The sequence below is a fragment of the Orcinus orca genome, chromosome X (genome assembly GCF_937001465.1).
Source record: "Orcinus orca chromosome X, mOrcOrc1.1, whole genome shotgun sequence".
NCBI lineage: Eukaryota > Metazoa > Chordata > Mammalia > Artiodactyla > Delphinidae > Orcinus > Orcinus orca.
Window position 1 is genome coordinate 16,318,554 of NC_064580.1, and position 24,390 is coordinate 16,342,943.

General features: G+C 40.9%; 1 protein-coding gene across 23 annotated transcripts in view; it reads right to left on the reverse strand.

Moving 5' to 3' along the window:
- The window catches only part of ADGRG2 (adhesion G protein-coupled receptor G2), a 185,430-nt gene that overhangs the window by 21,586 nt on the left and 139,454 nt on the right, over nt 1–24,390 (reverse strand). For 9 of the 23 annotated variants that reach the window (XM_049704707.1, XM_049704725.1, XM_049704706.1 and 6 more), the window contains 12 exons: nt 22,352–22,399; nt 22,230–22,253; nt 20,525–20,563; nt 18,385–18,426; nt 16,077–16,130; nt 12,605–12,660; nt 11,720–11,778; nt 8,968–9,007; nt 8,457–8,494; nt 6,727–6,821; nt 6,109–6,175; nt 1,862–2,253 (listed from right to left, as the gene is read on the reverse strand). In XM_049704707.1, the coding sequence (XP_049560664.1) occupies nt 1,862–2,253; nt 6,109–6,175; nt 6,727–6,821; nt 8,457–8,494; nt 8,968–9,007; nt 11,720–11,778; nt 12,605–12,660; nt 16,077–16,130; nt 18,385–18,426; nt 20,525–20,563; nt 22,230–22,253; nt 22,352–22,399 (954 nt within the window). The remainder of the gene's footprint in view (nt 1–1,861; nt 2,254–6,108; nt 6,176–6,726; nt 6,822–8,456; nt 8,495–8,967; nt 9,008–11,719; nt 11,779–12,604; nt 12,661–16,076; nt 16,131–18,384; nt 18,427–20,524; nt 20,564–22,229; nt 22,254–22,351; nt 22,400–24,390) is intronic. The other 14 variants (XM_049704709.1, XM_049704711.1, XM_049704710.1 and 11 more) reach the window with 14 other exon arrangements.

The window sequence follows — 24,390 nt, forward strand, 5'->3', positions numbered from 1 at the left end:
TAACCACTGCACCACCATGGAAGTCCTATTTCATTCTTTTTAATAGCTGAGTAATATTTCATTGTATATATATGTATAAAACACATATATATAAAAAACATATCTTCGGGCTTCCCTGGTGGCGCAGTGGTTGAGAGTCTGCCTGCCAATGCAGGGGACACGGGTTTGTGCCCCGGTCTGGGAGGATCCCACATGCCGCGGAGCGGCTGGGCCTGTGGACCATGGCCACTGAGCCTGCGCGTCCGGGGCCTGTGCTCCGCGGCGGGAGAGGCCACAACAGTGAGAGGCCCGCGTACCGCCAAAAAATATATATATATATCTTCTCTATCCATTCATCTGTCGATGGACATTTAGGTTGTTAACATGTCTTGGCTACTGTAAATAGTGCTATGAACACAGGGGGTGCATGTATCTTTTCAAATTTTAGTTTTGTCAGGGTATATGCCCAAGAGTGGGATTGCTGGATCATATGGCAACTCTATTTTTAGTTTTCTGAGGAACCTCCATACTGTTCTCAATAGCAGCTGCACCAATTACATCCCCACCAACAGTGTAGGAGGGTTCCCTTTTCTCCACGCCCTCTCCAGCATTTATTATTTGTAGACTTTTTAATGATGGCCATTCTGACTGGTGTGAGGGGATACCTCACTACAGTTTTGATTTGCATTTCCCTAATAATTAGCAATGACGAGCATCTTTTCATGTGCCTATTGGCCACCTGTATGTCTTCTAACAAAGAAGTCTCTTAATTTCACCACCTAACATCCTATTTCTTATTTTGCATATTCCCTTCTAATCTTTATCCACCTGTTATAACTTACTATTACAAACATGGTGTGCAAACTATTGACTGTCGCGTTATTTTCACTTCACTCAAGACTTGAAAAATGCCCCAAGTTTCTGTCTAGCTGTTCTTATGCACAGCTGCGTAATAGACATTTTGTTGAGGTGGCGTATCATATTTCATCATTCCTCTCTTGTGGAATTCAAAAATATCTCCGGTCATTTGGCTCCAGATCTCCTGGGGATGCTTGCCCGGGGTAGAGGAGGCAGGACCACAACTCGAGCTCCAATCTCACGTCGCCAAGAAGTTGGCTTTGCCTCCCACCCTCCAAATTCTAGAGGAAGGCCTGCTTCTTACTCACTGGCTTGAAACTCCAGAGAGTAACCAGAGTTCTCTCTGCTTCCTTCCCTCTTCCCTTTATCTTTTTAACCCTAAGCCTACTTTGTGTCCGGGGAGCCCCATGCAGTTTCCATGGCATTCTCATGTCCGCCACGGTTCCAAACCTATGAGGATAGTGGGATTATTTCCATCTTGAGGCAGAGCAGGCTAAGTTAGGGGGAGCTAAATGGCTTACTCTGGATCCCACCGCCTGTGAGGGCCTGGGCAGACCCACCCCTAGGTCTTCTGAATTCTCTTCTCCTCCTCACGGCTACTGTGGCTCAGCCCCAGCTCTGGCACTCTGTGACTGACTGGTTTTCAGGAACATCAATGTTTTCTTTTGTCTTCTGTCTAAATGGAGTTACTGTGTTTAATAGTTCAAAATCTTTCTCTTCAGAATGTCGAAAACAGTGACCCAACAACCTTTTGTAGGAGAAAGAAACCTATAAAATAACTCATCTTGACAAAATGAGATCTGTGTTTGCCTCAGAGCTATTTCTCTTGGCCAAACAATCAAACTCAGCCCTATCTATGTTCTAAGAATGCCCAAAGGAAAGCTCTCAAAATCAAGCAGGCATCACAAAAGCAAAGGCTTAACGTGGTTTCATTACAGGTATTTTGATTTGGCAGGCTGGCAGCTGGGTTTCACGTGACCAGAATTACAACAAACGTGGGAGCAGCGTTGCTCCCTGTACTTACCTGTCTTGTCAGGAGGTGTGCTGGTCGTGTTGACATTCACAGGGGCAGACGTGGTGGGAGAGGGAGGTAAGGATTTCACAGGTGGCAGGGTGTGGGAAAGATGAGTTGGAGGCACAGGGGAAGAGAGAGTTCCAGACTGGGGGAGCATATCAATGTCAGGGCTGGAAGCTATGGGAGCTGAAGGCTGGGGAGAAGAAAGGGGAATCACCCCTGTTGGAGAGTGAGGGCTCTGGATTACAGATGGATGAGCTAGAAGCTCAGTAAAAGAGAAGGCACCGGAGGTCTGGGACACAATGGTGGCCTGAGGAGCAACTGGGATGGAATTGCTGGAAGAAGAAAATGGTGTACCATGTGGATGACCAGCAAGACACACAACGGGATCCTGCACGTCACTAAAGGAAAGAGTCAGAGAGATGCACGTGAGACACGAATGAGCTACAGAGGCTAACCTCTTCTTCTGGCAACCATCTGACACCACCACTGTGACATGGCTCCACCAGGGACCTGTCACTGCACATCCTCTGTGGACCTGCTACTGGCCTCCTGCCCCTGCCCATTGCCACCACCTTCTCCCTGGGAGGGGAATTAGCCAGAAGGGATGCTCTTTCATGAATTCCCAGTTCTGCTTCACCTGTTCACTGCTGCTCCCTGACTCTATCAGTCAGTTGAGGAGATCTTGTAACATTTCCAGGTGCTTCTTGCGGAGGGGAGCTATTAAACGCCCTGCGACCCAACTGGTAGTTTCCATATACTAGGAATCTGTCTTTTTTGGTGTTTTTTTTGATTTTACAAAATTTACTCTCAAAGAAAATGGAATCACATGCCCAAACTGTTCCCAACATACTTAAAATTTTTCTAAAAACTGAATCAAATGCCAAAATACCATTTTCCTTTAATATTCAAATCCACACTGACAAAACTGGCTCATCATTTTTGGAACAACTGATTTGACTTAGAAGCTAAAGCACACCCATTTCAAAACTATGTCTGTCCATAATCCACTAACTCTTGTGTCAACTCAGTATTAACAATGGCTTCAAAGTGGTATGGCGTAAACTGAAAAGCAGTTCTAAATTTACCAGTAACAACAAAATGTTCTTCAAATTTTTCTTACAGTTTTTGCAACCAAAGTACATAATTCTGTCAATTACAATCTTCTGCATATTGATTGATAGAAGAAAAAAATATGTAGAAATCACTATTATTAATTTGTAGAATGGAATTTTTAATTCCAGCAAATTCTTGTACTGGTCTTGTTGGGTCACAAATAAGCTTTTCCTTTCCAAGAAACTTCAAATTTAGGTCGTTCACATGCACACTGGTGATACTGGCTAGGAAAGGTAAATCACACTGCCATTTTTTTTTCTTCAACGTATTGAATTTTGTTTCAAGAAAATCTCGAATTGGAGTTAACAATACATAAATTTTTGTGAAACTGATGAGCATAGGAATCTGTCTGGATCAATTTTATACTGCTATAGGCTGCCATGGTCCTAACTAGCACGTAGTATGTGAACAAGAAATGCTTGCTGAATGAAAACATGGATCAAGCTGGGGCCAAAGGGGTGGTCCCCAGCTTGTACATCAGCTACACCCTCAATGTTACTGTAGCCCAGTGGTTCTCAACCTTGGCTGTGCCTGAGAATTACGTAGAGGACTTTTTTAAAAAACAGAGAGATTTCTGTGGCCTTCTCCTAAGTATCTGATTCAGTTGGTCCTGGAGTTGGGGGGGAGGTTCCCAGGCCCATGTATTTTCATGACATGGAAGACTGAGAAGAACTCATCTACCATCTGGCATAAAATCCACCAGTCTTCAGGGGACAAGGCAACAAATTATCACCCAGGGAAGACTCTGGTGGATCCAGTTTTAGATGATGACTTAGAACACCAGTGAGAATGTATGCCTGGAGCTTCTCTTGGGTTAGAGGAGGGAGGAATATCAGGTTGAGAGACCTAAGGAAAGTCATACCCATAAAAAGAAATGCTGGCTCAACCCAGTCTGGGCCAGGCACCCAGCGAGAAGCCTCTCCCCACGGCCTGATGTTCGGGAAGCAGTATGGACAAAGGGGTGCCAGATAGAAAGATGATGAGTCGCGAAGCCTTGGCTGGGGCTCCAGCTCTCACTACTCCTCTGGGCAATCCACCCAACTTCTCTGAGCCTCCATTCCCTAAATTGTATAATGCGGCAACCCATCTGGCCAAGCTGTAGCAAAGGTGCTTTGAGAAGTGTAAATTAAATTTCCTTCATATTATCTGGGGGCTGCAGCAGCCCCCTTAGCATGGGGCTCCCATTCGCTGGGCTCAACCATGAAGAGGTTGCCCTGTATTGCTCTCATCACTTCTGCTAATCAGAGCCCTTAACCCACCGGGTGACGTACGTGGTGAGCAGCAGAGCAGTGGCGGGCAACGCCACCTATACGTTAGAAACCTTGGAGCACTTCAGCACCAGTGCCGGGGCTCCCAACCCAAACCAAATGAGCGAGAATCTCCGGGGTGGGTGCAGGCATCCATATTCATTTTAATCTGCTTCTTTGCCGAGGCAGAGCCTAATACAGTAAACTGTACTAATCTTACATTTAGAGCTTGAAGAATTATAAAAATTGTAATTGTAATATGTATACACCTCTATCATCACCACCCGGATCAAAATATAGAGTATTTCCAGCACCCAGAAGGAGACCTTGACGCGTCAGTTCTAAAAGAGCCCCATGTGTTTCTAATTGGTTCTTAAGACCCAATGCATTGGAAAGACACTGGGCCATCATCTAATTCTAGCCTAATTTTTAAAAAAATCCAGAAACCTAGGCTGCACCCCAGACCAATGACATCCCTAGCTCTGCGGGTGGGAGGCAGGCATCAGCGCATGTACGTATGTATGCATGTATGTATGTATGCATGTATGTACATGCTGTGCCGCGTGGCTTGTGAGATCTTAGTTCCCTGACCAGGGATTGAACCCAGGCCCCAGCAATGGAAGTGCCAAGTCCTAACCACTGGACCACCAGGGAATTCCCAGCATTGCTGTTTTTAAAACTCCCCAGATGATTCCAACATACAGCCAGGGTTGAGAACCACTGTTCTACAGTCTAGAACTCCACTACTCAAAGTGGGGTCCGTGAACCAGCTTCACCTGGTTCCCCCAATGTTAACATCTAACATTTGGAGTTTAACCCAAATAGCTACCAAAATTTAGCATATGACAAAGGTGGCATCTCAGGTAACTGAGGAAAATGTGGACTTTGTTTTTTTTTTTTGCTGTACGCGGGCCTCTCACTGTCGCGGCCTCTCCCGCTGCAGAGCACAGGCTGCGGACGCGCAGGCTCAGCCGCTCCGCGGCATGTGGGTTCCTCCCGGACCGGGGCACGAACCCGTGTCCCCTGCATCGGCAGGCAGACTCCCAACCACTGCGCCACCAGGGAAGCCCCAAAAGGTGGACTTTTAATAAATGGTGCTGGGACCACTAGATAGACATTGGAAGAAGATTAAATTAGACCCATACCTCCCACTACATAAGAATAAATTCCAAGTGGATCAAATGTAAAAACAAACAAACAAAAAAAGAAACCATACAAGTACTATAAAAACACAAGGGTAAATTCCTCTATAGCCAGGCGTAGGGAAAGGCTTTCTAATAATGCCTCCAAATTCACAAGCAATAAAATAAAAGATTGGTAAATTTAACTACATAAAAAAATTTTCATTTGCATGACAAAAACATCATAAACAAAGTCAAAAGATAACTGACAAATTGGAGAGAAAATATTTGCAACATATACCACAGACAAAGGGCTAATATCCACAATATAGAAATATATAAATTACTCTTAAAAACTGATTAAATATCTAGTGGGAAAAAGATATGAACACACAATTCACAAAAATACAAAAAATGGCCCCACATATATGAAAAGAAAATGTTCAAACAGTTTTAATAAGAGAAGTACAAATAACACTAAGACACCATTCCTCATCTACCACACTGGAAAAGTTTTTCAGTATGAGGACACGTTCAGTTGGTGAGGCTGTGGGAAGTCAGAATAGTGTCAATGCTCCCCAGGTGACTCTAATGTGCAACCAAGATTGCAAACCATTGGTTTAAAGTGAAGGAAACTTCATACAAAAGAAAACTGTGCTTTTTCCCTAAACTTGAAAGCCCTTCTTCACCGTCAAAATTTCAAATTCCTTAGCCAGCATGGCGATTAAGTATTATTATTATTAGGAAAAGGGTCAGCATATTTGCTACATACCACTGCAGTTTTTCTAACTCTTCCGGGGAGGAAGGGCAGGGGATCCTGACAGAACAGCAGCACTGTTCTGCAGGAAACAAAAAGAAAAGAAAGAAGAAAATGCATTGGTCAAGAATAAGGCAAGGTAGAAGCTCAGCTCCGTCAAGTATAACAGTTCTTACACTGATGGGATTTTGAAGAGCATTAGTCTAAAACAGGTGATAAAATAAATTGGATTCCATTATACTGACAATTATATATAAATAGTAGGTGCTCAAAAATATCTATTGAGTGAATAATTTGGGGTTATATGCACACAGTATCAATCGCTCTTCAGCAACTCCTAAGAGAAATTCAGGAGTAAATATATCCCAGCAGCAATCGATCGAGCACTCCAAATAGAATTCTCCCTCTCAGTAGGGTTTGTTTTATCATGATTTGCAATACAGCATACTGAAACTTTACTGAGAAAGCAGGAAAAATCACCTTTTAGAGCTCCTTAAAAACTGCCCAAGGACAAAAGAGTCAAAACAGAAAGCTGTAACATATGTAAATTTATTCATTGTATTTTCAATTTTGAAAAGAACACATCAAAGTCATGTGAAAATGAACACAGCAATAAAGACAGAGACAACTTACCCATCCGTCGAATCTTTACTGTTTGCCAAGCAACCATCGCAGTACATATGTTCATTGTCTTATGCAGTTTTATTGTGAATGTACAATTTAATGTGCTATAAAGAGAAATATATATAACCAGAGTATTACTAAACTGGAAACCTACCTACATATTTGTAATTGCTTTTTCAAGCTTAGAGTGAGGAAAGGGGGCACTGATACTGTTAACCTGCAATGTCACCCCAATAAGCTTGTAAACACCCACCTATCAAGGGCTGAACTTTACCCCAAAGACTTTCTAGGATGAAGAATTTATAGAGGTTTACATTCACAGGGACTGCAAACCAGAGACCCTCTGACCACACACAGCTGCTGAGTCGTTTTGCCTGCCCGCATCATGAACATACAGGGGTGAAACCTGGTTGCAAAGACAAGCGTCCTGACGTCTACAGTCTTACCACCCACCCACACCACGCGGTGTCTGGAGGCATTTGCGTTTCCATCAGGAGAGCCCTTTCACATACCAGCCTAGATGAATAGCAAGGTCTCTTAAATCCAAAATCTTTCTGGCAGTTCAATTCAGGTCATCAGATAACCAGGAATTTAAGACATTCTGTTTCTTTTTTACTTTCGTCTTGGTTTAATGTTGCAAATAATGAAAAGTGAAATAACAAATACATACAGTGAATAGGAATCCTATCTACAATTTCACGGAAGGCTTGCCTTTATTTGTACCAATGAACTGTCTGATGAGTAGAAACTGTTATTTTCTAGGACTTTTACTCTCACAGAATGCTCAAGATTCGGGTAGTGAGATTATCGACCTAAAAGCCATTGGCTTATGCAGCCAGGACAGCCAATGGACATAATTTCAAATGATAATCTGTGTAACCTCAAATAGCTGTCAGGCAATCTCTGATTCATCCTTGCACACACTTTTTTTTTTTTTCAAATAAATTTCTTTCTTTCTTTTTGGCTGCACTGGGTCTTTGTTGCTGCACGCGGGCTTTCTCTAGCTGCGGAGAGCGGGGGCTACTCTTCGTTGCGGTGTGCCGGGTTCTCACTGTGATGGCTTCTCTTTTTGCAGAGCATGGGCTCTAGGCGTGTGGGCTTCAGTAGTTGTGGCTCACAGGCTCCAGAGCACAGGCTCAGTAGTTGTGGCTCACGGGCTCTAGAGCGCAGGCTCAGTAGTTGTGGCGCACGGGCTTAGTTGCTCCGCGGCACGTGGGATCTTCCCAGACCAGGGCTCGAACCCGTGTCCCCTGCACTGGAAGGTGGATCCTTAAACACTGCGCCACCAGGGAAGTCCCGACCCTTGCACACACTTTTTATTTTCTTCTTTTCTCTTTCTTTCCTATCTTTTCCTTCCCCCTCTCTCCTTTTCTTTCCTAGCGCCATATTATGTTCCTCCTTCTCTGTGTGGCCTTCACCCTGACTGGACCACTGGGAGCCATTTATTGTTCCTATTGGTGGCCTTATGGGGCTAAGGGAACTGATGACCCTTAGCTTCATAGAACCAGAGGCAAATGGCCCAACACCACCCACCCCTCTGTGCTTCATAAAGAAATGAGAATATGGATATGACAGTGATATGTGTTTGGAAGAATAAAAAATTATATATCCAAAATATCACTAATGTGTATTTATTTTAGAGGAATGCTTTTGAATTTGCACCCTAAGACTCCTTGTACTTTATTTCTCATGAGTAGCGAAATAAGGTTATTTATATAAAAGTATTAAAAATGACTGACCTTTGGGCCTCTGCTGTAGCACACACTATAAAATAAGTCTGAAACAAAAGAAAAAAAAATCCATGTTAGTTTGACAGTTGAAAATGTCAGGCAAGATGACCCAGGACTAATCACAGCATCACAGAATCTTAAAACCACAAGAACCCCTAGGAATCATCCAATTCACATTCCTACCAGATTAATGACATATGATCAAAGCTATTCAGGCCAATACAGGCTCTACTTGGATACCTCTAGTGTCAGGAAACTCATTACCACACAAGGGAGCTCATTCTCCTGGAGCCCTTGTTTTAAGAAACTTGGTTTTACTTACAGGAAAATCTACCCCCTTGTAATGTCCATCCGTTGAGCCTAGTTCTGATTTTTGGAGTAATGGAACTAGCCCGTTCATTCTTATACATGACAGATTTGGGGTAATTTGAATACATATCTCCTCAGGAGTACAGAACTCCACGCTCTCCCCCAAACAATAACAATAATTATAAACAAATACAGGATGTACTATGATTACCTCACTTAAAGTTTGCAGGGTTTTGTTGAGTTCTGATCGTCTGTTAATAAAATGAGAAATTGATATGAAGGAGATCATTGGTGATGTTAAGTTCAAAACAAGTTAGATTTTTAGCAATTAAATTAAGCATATGGTATTTATTGCTTGCAGTGCTCACTCTGAAGAAATACTGGGTATAACAAGAGATTCCTAGGTGGGAAAAATTCATTATTTATATGACAAGGGAAACTAACCAGACAGAAGCTGTATCGGTTCTAGCCAACAGCAAGATATAAATTATGGTTGAACAATCTTATTTCATTAGGCTACTGCAACCCCCAGGCAGCTGCTTCTGGCAAAGGGCCAGAGGAAGAGCTGGCCGGAAGCAAAATTTCTGAGAGGGGCCAGCCACTCACCCTGGGGTCTGTCTCTGATTTCTTACTCATTCTCTCTCCAACTGACCCCACCTGCCCTCTAGCACTCCCCAGCCCTGCCTTCCCCTCCTCACAACTCCTCTTTAGGAATTTCCCTCATTCCTTTCCTCCAGTCCCACTCCAACAACAGTTTTATTTCTTCAATGTGGCAGAGCTTCACATGAACTTAGGATGAAAGAAATCTAGTTAAAGAACTCACGTGAAGGCAGCGATTCTCAACTGGGGTGACTCTGCCCGCCCCAGGGACATCTGGCAATATCTGGAGACATTTTTGATTGTCACAATTGGGGGCAGGGTGCTCCCTGCCTCTAGTGGGTAGAGGCCAGGGATCTGTTACACATCCTACAATGCTCAGCACAGCCCCACATAACAAAGAATGATCAGGCCCCAAATGTCAACAGTGCTGAGGCTGAGAAATCCTGCTCTAAGGACTGGGCAATAGTTCTTGGCTCCAGGGAAGGTCTGGAGAGAAGAGAAGTATCGTGGCAACAGTAGTCAGCTAGCTTTTCAAGCTGGCAGGAGCTGCTCCTGCAGAACTGTGCTCAGAGGCCACCTTCTTTCTGGGGTTTCCCTGGCCACTCCAGTCATGTCCAACTACTCTGCCTACTCTATATTCAGACACTCAGAACATCCTTTGGTAGCCTGTACGTGTCACCTTCATTGCAGGGATTACACTGTATCGTTATCATTTGTTTGCTTCCTGCTTCTTTCCCATCAGACTCTAGATTCCTGCTTCTCAAAATTGGCCTCGTGCTGGAACCACCTAGGGAGTTTTCAAAAACACCAATGCCTGCAACTCAGGCCCCAAATACCCATTTAATTGTTATGGAGTGTGCCTGGATAGCAGGCATTTTAAAAGCTCCCCAGGTGATTTTAATATACAGTCAGGGTTGAGAACCACTGCTCTAGACCCAGTTTTCCATCTCAGAGAGTTGGGTTTATCCCCATTGGTATCCCCAATGCCTAGCACACAGTAGATGTTCAACAAATGCTTGGTGGCTTTAAATGAACTCATCTATATTTCAAGTCTAGCAATTAAAACGAATTACTTACAAGTATGCTAGGTTGTGTTCTATTTACGAACTTGTGAGTTTAAAAACACGTTTCCTATCACGTGTGTTTTTTTTTATTGATAACTTGGAAAAGTTTTTCTCTTCAGTGTCATCACAGATACTCCTCAGAGCTTCTGGATTTGGTTCAAAAGTTTACGAAAATCTCTTTTGAAAGATAATAGCAAGGTTGAGAGTGGATGAATTTCACCTGTGACAGTCAAGGTGAGCCTGTCTGCTGGCCGACATTTTGACCTATTGTCTAACTAGGAGCATTTATTTGTAATGCATTTCTTACTATCTGTGCTTACCCTTGTAAACTGAGGTCTACTTAACAAAGACCTCTCTCTGACTTTTGAATGACCGATGCCTCATGAAAGCATGAGTAAATGGTATACATGGAGTCCTACCTTGAACTCTTATTTCAACCTGGCTGGCTACCAAATCATATTAAAACCCAAATACCATTTCAAATGGAGCTCTTGAAACCGTGGGTAATTATTAGTCAAATCCATTTCGCCTATAACCTGCCTTCACTAATCAAAGTCCTTTTAAGACCTGCATGTCCTCCAAGCAGCATGTAGCCTAAACAATAAGATGTTTTCCCGAGTTGTTTTCCAGGAACTTGGAGTCAGCTGTATCTAGTTCTAGCTGAACTGGTTAAGACGGGATTAGGACCCGTGACCCTCCAACTGGGCATGCGCGAGTGTCCGATGTCCTTGGCATCAGAGGGCTGAAAACTCCACCCTCAGATGGTGCTAAGCACCTCCATTTTTGAACATGCAGAGGTCTGTAGCTTAGTAACACCTGCACAGAACAAAGATTACCCACCTTTTTCCAATCACCTTTCCCCATGCTCCCCACGCTCCCCAGCCTCAGACTGCCCTGCCACTTTATTCTTTACCTCATAAATACCCCAAGTCTCTGGCCTTTGGGGAGGCAGATCTGAGACTTGTTCTCCTCATGTGGCTGCCTTGGGAATAAACCCTTCTCTTTGCTGCAAACCTTGGCCTCTCAGTGTTTTGGCTTGCTGTGCATTGGGCAAAATGAATCTGGTTTGGTGACACTCTTACATAATTCGATAGCATCAAAGAGAACAGCCTCACAGGGATATTAGTTGAAGACAGGCGACTATGGTTAGTTTGCAAAGATCTCAAGAACCAATTCCTTATGACCTCTGGGGTCTGTCTCTTTCCTATTCTCAGTTTCCAAAAGTATAGATAGCGCAACAAGTATCTTTCCATAGTTGATGTCTTAAGTTTTAAATCAAACAGCAGATTGATTACTCACTTCAATTCCCTTAGAGACAGGATTCCAGTTGAGGTGCCATTAGCCATAACTTGATTCTGCTAGAAGCACAAAATCATTAAGAATACAACAAATATTGTTTTGTTTTATAACACTTTCTAAGAAGAAGCTGTTCTTCAGTTTTGTTGGGCATCCAAAGAACTACACCCCAAAGACTGTGATTCCTAACGGCATGGAATATTGTCTAGCAAACGATCAAATATATATTGGCTGAGTCAGTTTTTGTTTTTATGTTTTCTTTAAAAAAATATTCTGAATCAGCAAGTCTGATGTGCTAATTTCTATCTTTTGTTGTTCCAAGGGGTCCCCCAAAAGAACACTATTAAAGTTCTCTATGTGAATGTAAACAGGGACACTTGGTAGCAACCATCACTGCATTTCTAGCACCTAGCTCATTGCCTGGCACATAGTAGGTGCTCAGGAAATATATACTGAATTAACAAACCATATTTAGCTGGGATCTTCTGAACCAATCTAGGTTATGGGAAGGCTGATACTACTGTGTCTGAATCCCCCATGGGGTGAACAGGATCAGATTGAGAAGACAATCTTTAGGTTCAATATATTACATTTCTTACTGCTAGGAGTTTCTAATATAATTTCAAATTTTGACTGGCAATAGAACTGTATCATATAAACACTCTATTCAGCATCAAGCCTAGTGAAAACTAAAATATAATTTTTAACAAAATACCATGATTATCCTGAAGTCAAGCCCTCCCAACAAAGCTAATGTTTCAACAACACGTACTTTATTTAAATTTAGTGATTAAATATGCTAAATATCAGAAATAATTTGAACCTTAAATCTTTAAATACATGAAAATTCACTTTTTAAATTGCAATTAAAAAGTCTTTAAAACCTACCTGGGTAACATTGCTTTCTTCATCATATTGAAACATGATCTCACCTCTAAAAAAGGCTAAAAATAAATTTTCAAAAAGCAATTTGAAACTTGCATCCTTAGAGTTTGAGGATTAATACAATACAGAAAAATATTATCAGATTACTTTATAAACAATTTCATCAAATTCTTTGTTATTCACATTTACTTTCTTTTCTATCACAAACTTACCCAACGATTATCAATCAGTATAATTTTCAGAAAATATCAACTATACATTTTATGTGGGAATGCAGAAAAACAAAAAACTTGTCCCCTCGTCAAGAAATTTTATCCCTATCTATGTGCTTCGCATCAGGACTTTGTTTCCCTTAATGATGTTAACTGGGGAACTGTGGCTCTAACACTGCAAATCTTTTTAAGCTGTTATAGTTGCAGTTATGGGAGACACGGGAGGGAGGGAAAAAGGATTTCTCAGCAGTTACACAGCCTTATGAAAGTCTATTTATTCCTTGCCATTTTGGGTTTTTCTTTTTTGTTTTAAAATACAGCTACCAGATGAAAATAAAAAAATATATATAATAATAAAATAAAATACAGCTACCAAATGCACTATCTTTCCTAGGAGCAAAGTTGAGATTTTGCTTTGAAACCTGAACAGAATGCAGAGCAAATCCTTTCTTCAGCTGAAAAACTCACTGTGGCTTTCGTCCCAGAAACGCCAGAAAACCCTGTTCTGAAAATGCTCTCCTTGGGAAACACAACTCAATTTCAGTCAATGCCATTTCCTGCAGGGTATACTCGGAAGGGCTTTGGCTCTATCTGGAGACAAAACAGAGACTCCTTAACAGAAGTACACTGTGTGCACTTCATAATCTACAGAGACAAAAAACTGGCCTCCTGATCAGAAGGGCAAGGATATCATACAAACTAGAGCAGGATGCAGCCAACTCTTTTGGTAAGAGATCAGAAAGTAAATATTTGAGGTTTTGTGGGCTATAGGTTCTCTGTCGAAACTACTCAACTTTGCGGTTGTAGCGTAAGAGCAGCCATAGACAGTATATAAATGAATGGCATGGCTGTGTTCCCATGAAACTTTATTTACGAAAACATGTGGCAGGCTATTATTTGGACTATGCGCAGTAGTTTGCCAACTCCTGAGCTAGAGGGTGGAAGGCCACCCCGTCTCATCTTTTATTGCACTACAAAGTACAACTGATTCCCACAGCCAAGGACCCAGTGGTCCACTTCCCCTTAAAATGGCTGACAACGCTACTAGGCCAGTGATTAACATGATTTATCTATTCCAGCAACCTTTCTACTGAGAACCTCAAACTCTGCATATTGATACTGAAATTTCAATTAATGCACTACATAATTATTAAAAGTAAAGATAATTGATGGGGCTTCCCTGGTGGCGCAGTGGTTAAGAATCCACCTGCCGATGCAGGGGACACGGGTTCGAGCCCTGGTCTGAGAAGATCCCACATGCCGCGGAGCAACTAAGCCTGTGCGCCACAACTACTGAGCCTGCGCTCTAGAGCCCACGAGCCACAACTACTGAGCCCGTGTGCCACAACTACTGAGCCCACGTGCCTAGAGCCCGTGCTCCTCAACAAGAGAAGCCACCGCAATGAGAAACCCGCGCACCGCAACGAAGAGCAGCCCCCGCTCGCCGCAACTAGAGAAAGCCCGCGCACAGCAACGAAGAACCAACGCGGCCAAAAATAAATTTAAAAAGAAAAGATAATTGATACATGCATAGAATTACTCGTACATTTTTGCAAAAATCTTAGCTTTTAAAAACTTATTTAGTGCCTGTGTGTGTGTGCTGACACCCACAATTTTTCTCCCTCACCTCTCCATTCTCCAAGTTCATCCCTCAGTCTTATTCAGCACATGCTGAGTTTCAAGAATGTGCTGGGCGCACAGGGGTAGCAGAGCAACCAGGAAGCAACCACCTTCTGACCCTCAGCCTAACTCTACCTGGTCAGCTCTCAGTTTTTTCACCAGCCTCCATTTCCCTTAATGAATCCAGATTGGAAACTGCAAGAAGTGAAGGTTTCTAGTTTCTGGGAGGATATCGTGGAATTTCTGGTGACAAAACAGTAGGTCCCCTGAAGAGGCTGTTTTCACCAGACACTAAAACAGATGGTCAATTCAGTAGCTTAACTGGGGAAAACATTACTCTAACCAGCTTCCTGGCATCTGTTACTCAAGATGACCAGGTTTTTTTTTGACTTAATGTTCAATTTTCAGTTATCAAACATCCTGTAGACATAACACTAAGCTAGACATTAGTCACCAGTCCAAAACATAGATGAAGCATGAAAATAACGAAATTATGGAGAATTCAGTAAAGAGAAGGGTAAGAGAGGAGGGAGAGGAGAAGGAGGAGAGAAGAGAGTTCCACAATATATAAAGGTGAAATGTATCCAACAAGTTTCTGCTCCCTTTAATCAAAGCCAGCTAACACTTTCCTGCTATATTCGACCTGGAGCATACTATCAGCAGAAAGCTGATGTAAGTAAACCTCACAATCACATAAACAGAAAGTGTCTGTGGAACATTCTTTCAATGGAAGTTTTCTAAACTATCCAACCTTAACTTACTTCACTTGAAATTGTTTCCTATGTTTTTCAAAGAAATTATTAAACTGTTAAAAGGAACAGAATAAAAGGAAAACATTCCTATAATTATTGGCTTTTTTGTATCACTGGAGCTACACTAAGACTTCAATATTATAAAATACTTTGTTACTTTCCTCTTCTTTCTTCCCATGGTCCAGTTCTGACCATCCATACCATGTTTTTCTGTTTTTCACATCTCTTTCATTGGTTTTAATAAGGAAGGGACCCGAGAGAGCCAAACCAACGTCAGAAAAGTGGTTGTTCCATTCCTTCTGGCCCATGGCAGAAGGGAAAATATTCCCATTTCAAAAATAGCATGTTCTCAAGCGACTGCCATCTTAATTTTTAAAAATAGTGGACAGTCTAGTTAGAGATGGCAAAATACACTATGGGCACTACTGCAATTAGCGCCCAATTAAACTAGGTGTACGTAAGATTTGCAACATTCTAGTAGAGTGGTTTGTTTTATTTTTAGCAAAAGACAACATCCTGTTTCTAAGTTATAATACTTAAGGTCCTATGGAGAACCTTGAGGATATTATATATAAGAACTGGCTTTCAATAATTAAGTTCATTATTATGTTCATAAATCAACTCTAAGGGCATTAGCTATGGATTTAAAGCTATGGTGAAAAATATTTGGTGCAGAGCTTCACGTTCTCATATTAAGGAAGTTAACCCATTATCTCACTTTCAGCCTGATCTAAAATTTGCTTTTGTTTTCATTCGAGACTCTTAGTAGCCAGGTGTGATGAAAGGAGATAAATCAGAGGGGCACACATCACATACTCAACGGCAGGAAAACAAACCACTTCTCTGTGGAGCTAATTTACCCGGTAATGTGTAGTGTACACAAGAACTAACCTGAGTCATTGCAAATAGATGACAAATTGCAGATATTTCTCTGGGGTTTGACACCTGCAAAGAAAACACAACACAGCAGGTTAAGCATGTAAACACCTGCACTTACATACTACATTAAGAGAATTCACAAATTCAAGCATTAAGCGTGTACCCAAAATATTACATGTTGGATGTAATTGGCTGGATGAATTCCACAAAGACTAAAGGAATGAGAATTTTCATTTCTTAGTAGTTCAATTATGGAACTGGACTCTACTATTCTTTAGTATGTCAGTGTCTGATCCCCTACTCCCTAAAATGTCTTTGTCCCATTCCCAATTAATCCCTCTTCTGTCCAATATAAAAGGAACAGCATGAATACAATCGAGTATAGAGACTTTAAATGAAATAGCCCTTCCTTACTCATAGGTCCTCCTTCCTTTCCTAGGCAGGGGATTCCATGAACACTCTAACGCTGGTCTTAGCTCCTTATGCAAATGTATGTATAAAATAACATCAATGTCATGATGTCATTTCACATGGGCAAAAACTACAAAATTCAAAAAATGTTTGCTGAGCGCCTACCTTATTCTATAGGCTTTGGGAGGTTCCAGATACGGACCCTGCCCTCAACAAGCTTACAATCTAGTGAGTGATACTGGCCAGTAAATAAAAAGTTATAGTGAGGGCAAAATGGAGTGATGGACAGTACAACAGATGACGTAGGCATACAAAGGAGGCAGAGACGAATGGGAGGTGAAATAAGCCATGTTAGAAAAAATACTTCATACATATTAACCTGAGAAATACTTTCTCCTTTGGTGAAAGGAGAGGTACACCTCTTCTTTGATTTGATTTACTCTGCTGAGAATCTTCCCTTCATTAATTTCATCCTTTTGGCAAAGTATAAGAAATCTATAATAAGTGCGAGGGGCAAATGCTGATAATGTATTAGCAGACTGCCAAGGGGAGAAGGTTGTCATATTAAGAAATATTTTGATGTCCCTGTTAGGTCTGGTTTGGTCAGAATTAACGTATGCAATGCCTGATTGCTATTTTATTTCTATAGTACTTTATGAGTGCTTAATTCTTCCCTAAGAGAACTAGTTTGGACACAAACTAAAATTATAATTTGAGTTAGTGCATGCGATGTGGTTCCTGCCAGAATGATTTAGTTGACATTTGGAGTGTAGGCATCACGTTTCAGCTAAGAGTTTTGATTCTGTGAGCGAACTGAATTTAGGTGCCAAAAGTTACCTGACATGTAGATTTCTATATTGTTGTGCAGCAATGTTACCCACACCAAAAGAGAAAGATTTCATTTTAAATATACTTGCTTATGGATATAACTCACTATGCAAATACTATAGATTACTATGGATAGTAATGCTTTAATGTTGTTGGTCAAACATTGTTCTATTGCTTACTAAGCTTTTCATTCTCTCATCTCCATCTCTCATCTTTCTCGAAATTTTAGTAGCACCTTTGTTTCCAGTGATGCGTATCTTTTGCTCCTCATTCATACTGAGAATTTTCTTTCCTATTGCTAGGGCTGTTATCCATAATTTCCTCCAAGTACATGGCCACAAGTCAGCCTTTAAATCATGAGCGAGAAAACTCTGGCTGTAATGGGCCAACCCTATTGTAAATATTTTAGGCTTTGTGTGTCATATAGTCTCTGTTGCAGCTACTCTACTATTCCTTGTGGCGGGAAAGTAGCCATAGACAATGTGTAAACAAATGGGCATGGCAGTGTTCCAATAAAACTTTATTTACAAGAACAGGTGGTGGGCCATATTTGGCCCACAGGCCATAGTTTGCCAACCCCTGCTTTAAATCAACTGGAAGCCTTTGTTAAGCAAATCATGTATCCTTAATCTTATAATAGGCACTTAATAGTACATCCCTTATTTGATTTAAAAAGAGTTTGAGGTTCACTCCTCTAAGAATCTTTCCTTCATAAATTGCATCTCACTGATAATCATTAGCACCAGCCCTTCTATCTCTCATGATTCTTATCCATGTCAGAATCACTTGTGAAATCATTGCCTTTATCTGCACACATGTTCATGCTGGTTATCTGTTTGCCTTGTCTCTCCTCATAGACTAGAAGATTCTAGAGGGCGGGCATTGTGTCTGATCATTATTATATAATCCCAAACACTTAGTACAATTTAAGGTACCCAGTGCATAAACACCTACACGTGAAGAACAGATTTGATTTTTAAAAGACAGGAAAAAAGAGAAAGAAAACATAAACACCAGCCATTTGTTTAATTTTACTTTAGTTACAAAAAAAGAAAGTCTTGATATTGATAATAAGTCATACCTGATGCATTGAAGGTTTTTACTATAGTGATTTTAGTTTTTTCTGCAAAGAAGCAATTTAAATATTAGAGCAGAATTGTTATTTTTTAAAAACAATTTGCCATGAGTATCATTTTGGTGAACTGCTAAGAAAATCAAACTGTTGACACATTTAAGACACTATTGGTCATCTCAGCAGCAGAATGAATGAGAATTACATACTCAGATCATATAGCATTGGCAGAGGGTGGGTCTGGATTCGGATTCCTACATTTACCCAGTTAGATCATTCCTGTTACCCCACTGCCTGCATAATTCTACTGCAGTTTCCATACGCTGCTGCTAGACAAATTAATGTGAACTTACACTTCAGATATGCAGAATTAAGTCACTATCAGGACCTTCGGGTGATAGGTTGTAAGGAGCAGGTGATTCAGAATAAAAATGAATGGAAACAGTAAACACAGGATCTACTATCAAAATATTGCTACTATACCCGAATATCAACAGTGTCCTCCTACCTTCTTTAGGAGTTAATAATAATAATATAATATTATTGATAGATAAAATTATTCTCAGAGAGGTTGAGACTATCCAACTACAGTCATCCAACAAGCTCACAGCAGAACCAGGACAGAATTGTTCCAAGTCAATGACTCACAGGCAAATATTAACACACTCTGAAGAAACGAACCTTAGAAATATCTTCCCGACACGCTTTGGGAACAGAGCCCATGGCTTATTTCCCACATAATAGAGAACCAGGCTCAGAAATCCTTACTGTAAGGATGGCCAGTTAGAAGAGACTGTGTTCCGGGCACAGACTTACAAAGAAGGTCTGTCTCCTAGGGTGAGTAGCAAGTTCTGAAGAAAACACAAAGCTCAGATCTTGGAGAAACACTTAAGAATGATGACGTTATCCTGACAGTTTCAGAAATCTCATGTCTGTATGTGTTATTGACAAGCTTCTGTTTCAGTGTGTGAGAGACCCATGGGCAATGATCGGTGGTAATTATAAAAGCTGACAGCATTTTGCATTACTATTAAGAATCCTTTTAATATATTATTTTGTTTTGCCCTGACACTTTCCTTTCCAGAGCAAACAAAACACAGCTGTGAAATGAACTACTGATTCCAGTAAAAAAATCTTTGGGGGAAAAATGTTCAACCTCACAAATATGAAAAGATGCAAAATAGAACCTAAGGAATTGAGAGGAAAATCTAATAGTATATGACATAGTCTCAGCTCTAGGCAAAGGTACGGTTACAAAGACATTCTCATCCACTGCAGACAGGAACGTCGTTGGGTGCAACTTTTCTAAAAGGTAATTGGGCAATTGGTATCAAGGGCCTTGAAATATTCATAATGCTGACCCAAATAAGTCCAATCCTTGAAGAGCATTCTACAAAAATCAGGGAGAAATGCAAAGATGTTGGCACAAGGATGTTCACTGCAACAATTTCTATTTAAAAAGCAGAAACAGGGACTTCCCAGTCCAGTGGTTAAGACTCTGCACTCCCACTGCAGGGGGCACGGGTTCCATCCCTGGTTGGGGAACTAAGATCCCGCATGCTGCGCAGTGCAACAACAACAACAAAAAAACAAGTAGAAACAAATTTAATGTTCACATATGGTACACGACGGAATATTATCAAGTCATTAATAGTAAGGGATGCTGGAAAATACTTATAATTTAATATGAAGTCAAAAGGGTAAGATACAAAAACGTATGTAAACTATGACTATTTTGTTATATATATACATAGTGTGATATATATATATGATACTGAATGGAAATATACCAAATTATTAACAGTAATAGTCTTAGGAAAGTAACATTAAAGATGATTGCTATTTTCTTCTTTGCATTTTTCTATATTCCCCATTTTTTATGAGCTAAGATGTATTACTACTGTAATCAAAAAAATTGTAAATGTTATTTTAAATGGAGGGCTATAGCCATAAGAGTTTGGAAGTTCAGGAGTGTGGTGACACCAGAATTATAGTTCAATGTCAAAGTAAAACGAGTAATAAATCAACATTTGGAGTCATAGGAAATGGGCAAGGAGATAACTTTTACTAACCCAGAAGACCACACAAGTGAGAAACTCAAGAAGTCACAGAAGACAAGTTATTATATTTAGAAATAACTTGACATTACCTGTTTTGTTCAAAGTAGATAATACGCTCGAAGTAGCATCTGAAATAAAATAATAAAAATTAGCACAGCTATTGACATGGTTAACAAATACGTGCATCTTCCTAAGTTCCTTAAACATTTCACTTTTCCCCAAATCCTGGAGAAGTTAGAGACTTTTGCAAAAGCCAACTGGTCCACCCCCTCACGACACTAGCCATTCCCCAACCCGCGCAGACCATTCCTCAGCAAGTATTCATTCATTTAAAAATGTGTTTCCTGAACACGTTTTACGTGTCTAAAACATAGCAGCACTCCTATAATCATCAGATTTAAATAAACCTATTTATGTTGTTTAATATTCTGTCCCCTTTTTTTCTCTATTATAATGAAAGTCTCTAAGGGATATGACATTTCCGTAGTTAGTAGTAACTTTAATATTATACATAGCCCTATAGATGCTTAATGCATTTGTACCTAAAGGTATACTCTTATAAAACAATCGTTAAGAAATTCTCGTTTAAATTTGGAGTTCTTGAACATGATATTCAACGAACTTTTAAGGAAATCTCATTTTGATCGTTTCACTTAAAATCCAATTTAAAATCTACCCTATTGGTATTTCTTTAAATGAAAATCCTTCTAGAATTTATTATTCTGGATGAAACTTTAAGGGGGAAAAAAAGGCCTGTAATATATTATTACACTTAATAAAACAAAAAAACCCCACACAAATGGGATCCAAAAACTACTGCCAAGGCTATTTTAAAGATGTTTTTTCACTGTAAAAAGTAATTGCACATAAAAATGATAATGTCTTGGGCTTCCCTGGTGGTGCAGTGGTTGAGAGTCCACCTGCCGATGCAGGGGACACGGGTCCATGCCCCGGTCCGGGAAGATCCCAAATGCCGCGGAGCGGCTAGGCCCATGAGCCATGGCCGCTGAGCCTGTGCGTCCGGAGCCTGTGCTCCCCAACGGGACAGGCCACAACAGTGAGAGGCCTGCGTACCACAAAAAAAAAAAAACAGATAATGTCTTTCCTTCCCACTGGACCAAATGTGAATTTAAACCAGTTTTGATTGGCATGAGTTGCATCTATGATTGTTTAGCTCCTTAACCACCCACCACATGGTGAGATTTCATCTTAACTAAGGGATTGTGAAAAGTGTTGGGTTTTGACTGCAATAAGATGGAAGGCTGTCTACCCACAAAGAAAGGGAACAGAATGTGCTGCCCTGCCCACCTCCCTCGATTATAGCCCAATTCTTTGCCCTTTTCCCTAGCATGAAGCCAGATTTTTTTTTCATTTCATACTATTTAAAAATTGATAAAATCATCTGTAAAAAAAAGGCTGTCTCTGAACACTTCGTGCCTCTAAATCTAGGCTGAATCACATTAAAGTCACTGGATGTGCTTTTCCCATTTAAACAATCTGTCCTGTAAAGTGTGTTCGCATCGTGTTGGAGAGCAAGTAGAGCTCTCAAAATGTGATCGATATTTCTTTCCTTTCACAGCACAGTTAGAATGGTGTACGGCTGTCCTCCTTCCACAATAAGAATGTTATCATTTAACCAGAAAGTTTAGGTTGCTCTCCAGGGTCGATGGTCTGGGGGATTTTTTGTGTTTGTTTGTGTTTGTTATTTGAATAAGGAAACCTTCAACACCATTCATTATACTTATATTCATATTAAGGGTTATCAATTTTCACTTGCTACAGAAAAATTCTTACCATTTAAGCTTGTAGTTTCAACCTCTTTTGACCCGAGGAAAAATGACAAGACAAAGGTATGATTAAATCAAAAACTTAACAAATTGGGGTAAATATAGGTTTAAATTTTTTCAAAATCTTGCCTGGAGTACCATTGGAGTAGGGGACGAAACCAACAAGAGATGATTCAGCTGCAGGAGAAAAAAAAATTCCAATTAATACTTTGAAACAATTATTGAGTTTTAAGGAGTTAAACTTTTGAGATATAATTATGAAAAGTAGAAAACAGGCTATCAGACCAACATGTAGTTAAATCTGCAAGTCCCATAATCACTCAGTGAGTATACATTTAATCAGAAAATCATAAAGAAAGAACCCAAGAGATGAAATGAGTACAACTGTTTCATTTTACAGGTAAAGAATATGAGACTCATGACCACGAAGCTTGCTCTGACCTATGGAATAGTATGGAAATAACTTCAGGAACCACAACAAAATAGAGACATACTACTTTCAAAATTTTTCAGCCACAGAGTCCTAGAAAACATTTTATAGTTTAATAATTTGTCACACTACAATTATGAAACATATTGGCACATAGGTTCTACTCTGTTTATAATGACACCTGGTAACTTTTCTCATAATGAATTTAAGATTTAAAAAAATGACACTGCTATCACTCAATACTGTACTACCTAACACAACTTCCTGGTAAGTTATTTTAAAATATGGCTGCTGGGACTTCCCTGGTGGTGCAGTGGTTAAGAATCCGCCTGCCAATGCAGGGGACACGGGTTCGAGCCCTGGTCCAGGAAGATCCCACATGCTGCGGAGCAACTAAGCCCGTGCGCCACAACTACTGAGCCCGCATGCCACAACTACTAAAGCCCGCATGCGTAGAGCCCGCGCTCCGCAACAAGAGAAGCCACTGCAACGAGAAGCCCGTGCATCTCAATGAAGAGTAGCCCCCGCTCGCCGCAACTAGAGAAAGCCCATGCACAGCAACGAAGACCCAACATAGCTAAAATATTTTTTAATTAAAAAAAATAATAAAATAAAATATGGCTGCTATTAAGACAATCAGGTTGTAAATTTCCTGTGGAATAACTCTATTTATGCTAAGAGGTCAGTCTACTGCACACACTTTGCATGTTTAAATATTAAAAAGATCCAATGGCTTGACCTCTCCGTATACACAGGACAAGTAAACATTTTACAACTAAACTGAGCTTTGCAATAGGGAGCCTGATATTCAGCTGGTAAGGACAACATTTGGGTGTGTCGAGGCGCTTGGCTGGCCTGTCTGTTTTAGACCAATCATGCGTTGGCTGAAACACACACACCCTGTCTGTCCTACATTATTCCTTCCAAATTTTGTCATTTTTTTAAATTACCAAGTATATTTCTTGAGAAGTAAGACAGTTCCTGAGCAATAAGATTCAAAGCCTGGGTATGGAATCCTTTGCTCTTGGGGCAGAACAATACAATTGCCCAAAGGTGGTTTTTAATCAATGGCTATTCATTTTTCTGATTGGAGAGGAATGGGTGACACCATCCAAAGAGGCCTGCAGGCACAGCCGCCTGTCCATCCCTGGATGTGTGCTGGCTTTCCCCTGGGGCCCTGGGGCTGTGCCTGCCATCATTGTGTGCCTCCAAACCCTCGACCTCATTCCATGCAAACAGAGTTTTGCAAAGATATCACCATGATTAAGTCTGAGAAGGCTACTGCAGCAGAAGAAAAATACAGTGGTTCATTTTATCCTAGAAGTTTAATAACAAGGGGGCAAACTGGCTTAGTTAAAAGAGCTTGGGCTTTGGAGATTTGCAGTCCTGGGTTTGAATCTCTGTCCTGTTACTTAATAACTTAATAATAATGATCAGAGACTTCCCTGGTGGCACAGTGGTTAAGAATCTGTCTGCCAATGCAGGGGACACGGGTTTGAGCCCTGGTCTGGGAAGATCCCACATGCCATGCAGCAACCAAGCCCGTGCGCCACAACTACTGAGCCTGCGCTCTAGAGCCCGCAAGCCACAACTACTGAGCCTGCACGCCACAACTACTGAAGCCCACACACCTAGAGCCCGTGCTCCACAACGAGAGAAGCCACCGCAATGAGAAGTCAGTGCATTGCAATGAAGGGTAGCCCCTGCTCACCGCAACTAGAGAAAGTCCACGCACGCA